The sequence below is a fragment of the Nanorana parkeri genome, unplaced genomic scaffold (assembly GCF_000935625.1).
Source record: "Nanorana parkeri isolate BGI_ZX_2015 unplaced genomic scaffold, ASM93562v1 scaffold2192, whole genome shotgun sequence".
Classification (NCBI taxonomy): Eukaryota; Metazoa; Chordata; class Amphibia; order Anura; family Dicroglossidae; genus Nanorana; species Nanorana parkeri.
The window spans coordinates 145,610-147,919 of NW_017308460.1; the positions used below are offsets into that span (position 1 = coordinate 145,610).

Genomic DNA, 2,310 nt, shown 5'->3' on the forward strand with positions numbered 1-2,310 from the left:
GCGGGTGTGGTGGGGGGAGAAAAGCAAAACCTGACCGTCCTACAAAAATCAACATGACATTATACAAGGTGTACCATGCATAGCTCAGCTAGACCGCCTTTGTGGGGTACGTGTAGGGCCCGTCAGGTTTTATGGGCCCTAAATGCTGCTCTTGGATGTCACCAAGAGCAGCAAAGACCAGCATGTAGAGCGGCTTTGACACCAGTTGTCACATGTAACAGGGAGAAGGATCCAGGATAAAAATTGTGCGTTCTGGCACAGGATGACATTTATACTCATTTACATGGGTACGGCCTGTACAGGGGTATGTATGTGAGCAAACCCATTCTATTGGTAGAGTATTCACTGCAACTGGATTCCTTAGAATGTAATCAGATCTTTATAAACTACAATAACGCACAATATGTGGGAGCTCCACATTTACTTCAACTCCCAAACAACGATTGTACAAATCACACAATGATAGGAATTCTTTGTCGTCCTATAAGTATCAATTTGTTATGGCAGAATGGAGTGTAACAGACAAGGCTCCCCCACCGTACATCACCCGTCACAAGCCGGGGGCCCCCTGTAATACATCGCCCATCGCAAGCCGGGGGCCCCCTGTAATACACCGGGGCCCCCTCTAATACATGCCCTGTCATACACCGGGGCCCCCTATAATACATGCCCTGTCATACACCGGGGCCCCCTATAATACATGCCCTGTCATACACCGGGGCCCCCTATAATACATGCCCTGTCATACACCGGGGCCCCCTATAATACATGCCCTGTCATACACCGGGGCCCCCTATAATACATGCCCTGTCATACAACATCCCCTGCCATACACCAGGGCCCCCTATAATACATCCCCTGCCATACACCGGGGCCCCCTATAATACATCCCCTGCCATAAATCGGTTGACCGTGTGAAACACATACACCTGCCTCTATGAACACAGACCGGCTGTCAGCTCCCTGTCCCTATGAACACGGACAGGTCAGCTCCCTATCAATCTCCTCGGATACTCACTGCACTTTTCTCCGGTTCCTGGCCTGGTGTAGATCCCACAGGTTGAGGTCTAGCTGACCCAGGAACTTGTCCATCCCCACCAGGGCCCGGTGCATGACGATGACCCGCACGGTGCAGCGCTCCTGGTTGTCATTGTGCAGCAGGGGCACCTCGAACGTGGCTTCTTCTTTCCAGATGGGTGCCAAGCTCTTCTCGGCCACGGTTGTCGAGTACTTTTCTTTCCCCAGCTGGATGATGGCGTAGGCGTCATTGGTCCCGGCCTTACCCTTCGACCTCAGGGCCTTGGCTTGTAACACGGTGACCTGGACGTGTGTGGGGAACCAAGTCTGCGACTGCTGTGCGAGAGCCATGACACCAGCACCTGTTACTGTGTATAATGAGGCAAGGGGAGACGAGCGCTTGGCTATAAACTAAATTACACCGGTGGGCGGAGCTCCGCTCTCCGTCTACACCTCCCAAGGCTGCCAGGGATACCCCGCTCGCGGCACCGCGCCGTCACCTAGAAACGCCCTCCCAATCACATTGAACTCAATAGGCACGTGATCGGAAAGCCAGCCAATCAAGATATGGATGCTGAAGAGCATCGCAACACACCTTGTTGTCACCTAACAATAATGTTAGCGAGAGCCGTGTGACTGTGAGGCGTAAGGCTATACTCTCCTGCATGTATCAATGTATGATGGGACCCGCCATAGTCCATCCGGCACTGAAACTACAGAACACCAGGATGTCGGCACTCCAAAAATCCAAACTTCTTTATTCTATAAAAAGTGCACAGCAAGTGAATACAACTACTAACACGTGTAGACAACATCTTCACTACAGCTTTTGTAAAACTACAAGTCCCATGAGGCATTGCAAGACCCTGACAGTCACAGGCATGACTCCCAGAGTCAGTATAATTATGGGAATTGTAGTTTTACCACACCTGGGGTGCCAAAGTTGCCTACCCTGTGTAATGTGTTCCACCCGATCAAACCTAAGCAACGCTTAAAGGAGAACTATGAGATGAGTGATTTTCACTCACCTCATAGTTCTAGCTGACCTGTGACAATGAGACTGTCACAGGTCGGCTCAGTAGATCGGGAGGTGAGCGAACACATACTGGCGTTCGCTCACCTCTCGATCCTGTCACAGCTCACTGTCGTGACAAGGGAGGGGCTGGATTCCCCCCGCTCCGATCCGCCAGCGCTGACTGGCGGAACGGACGGGGGAGGGGGCGGGTACAGCTGGCTCTGCCTTTAGACAGGCAGAGCCAGCTGTCAGTCACGCAGCTGGGCGGATCCCAGCAC

General features: G+C 52.3%; 1 protein-coding gene across 1 annotated transcript in view; it reads right to left on the minus strand.

Moving 5' to 3' along the window:
• The window catches only part of RAB11FIP1 (RAB11 family interacting protein 1), a 38,744-nt gene extending 37,337 nt beyond the window's left edge, over window positions 1–1,407 (minus strand). Inside the window, exon 1 of the mRNA XM_018572980.1 lies at window positions 1,019–1,407. Coding sequence (XP_018428482.1) covers window positions 1,019–1,368 — 350 coding nt within the window. The 5' untranslated portion in view covers window positions 1,369–1,407. The remainder of the gene's footprint in view (window positions 1–1,018) is intronic.
• Between the last annotated feature and the right edge of the window lie 903 nt (window positions 1,408–2,310).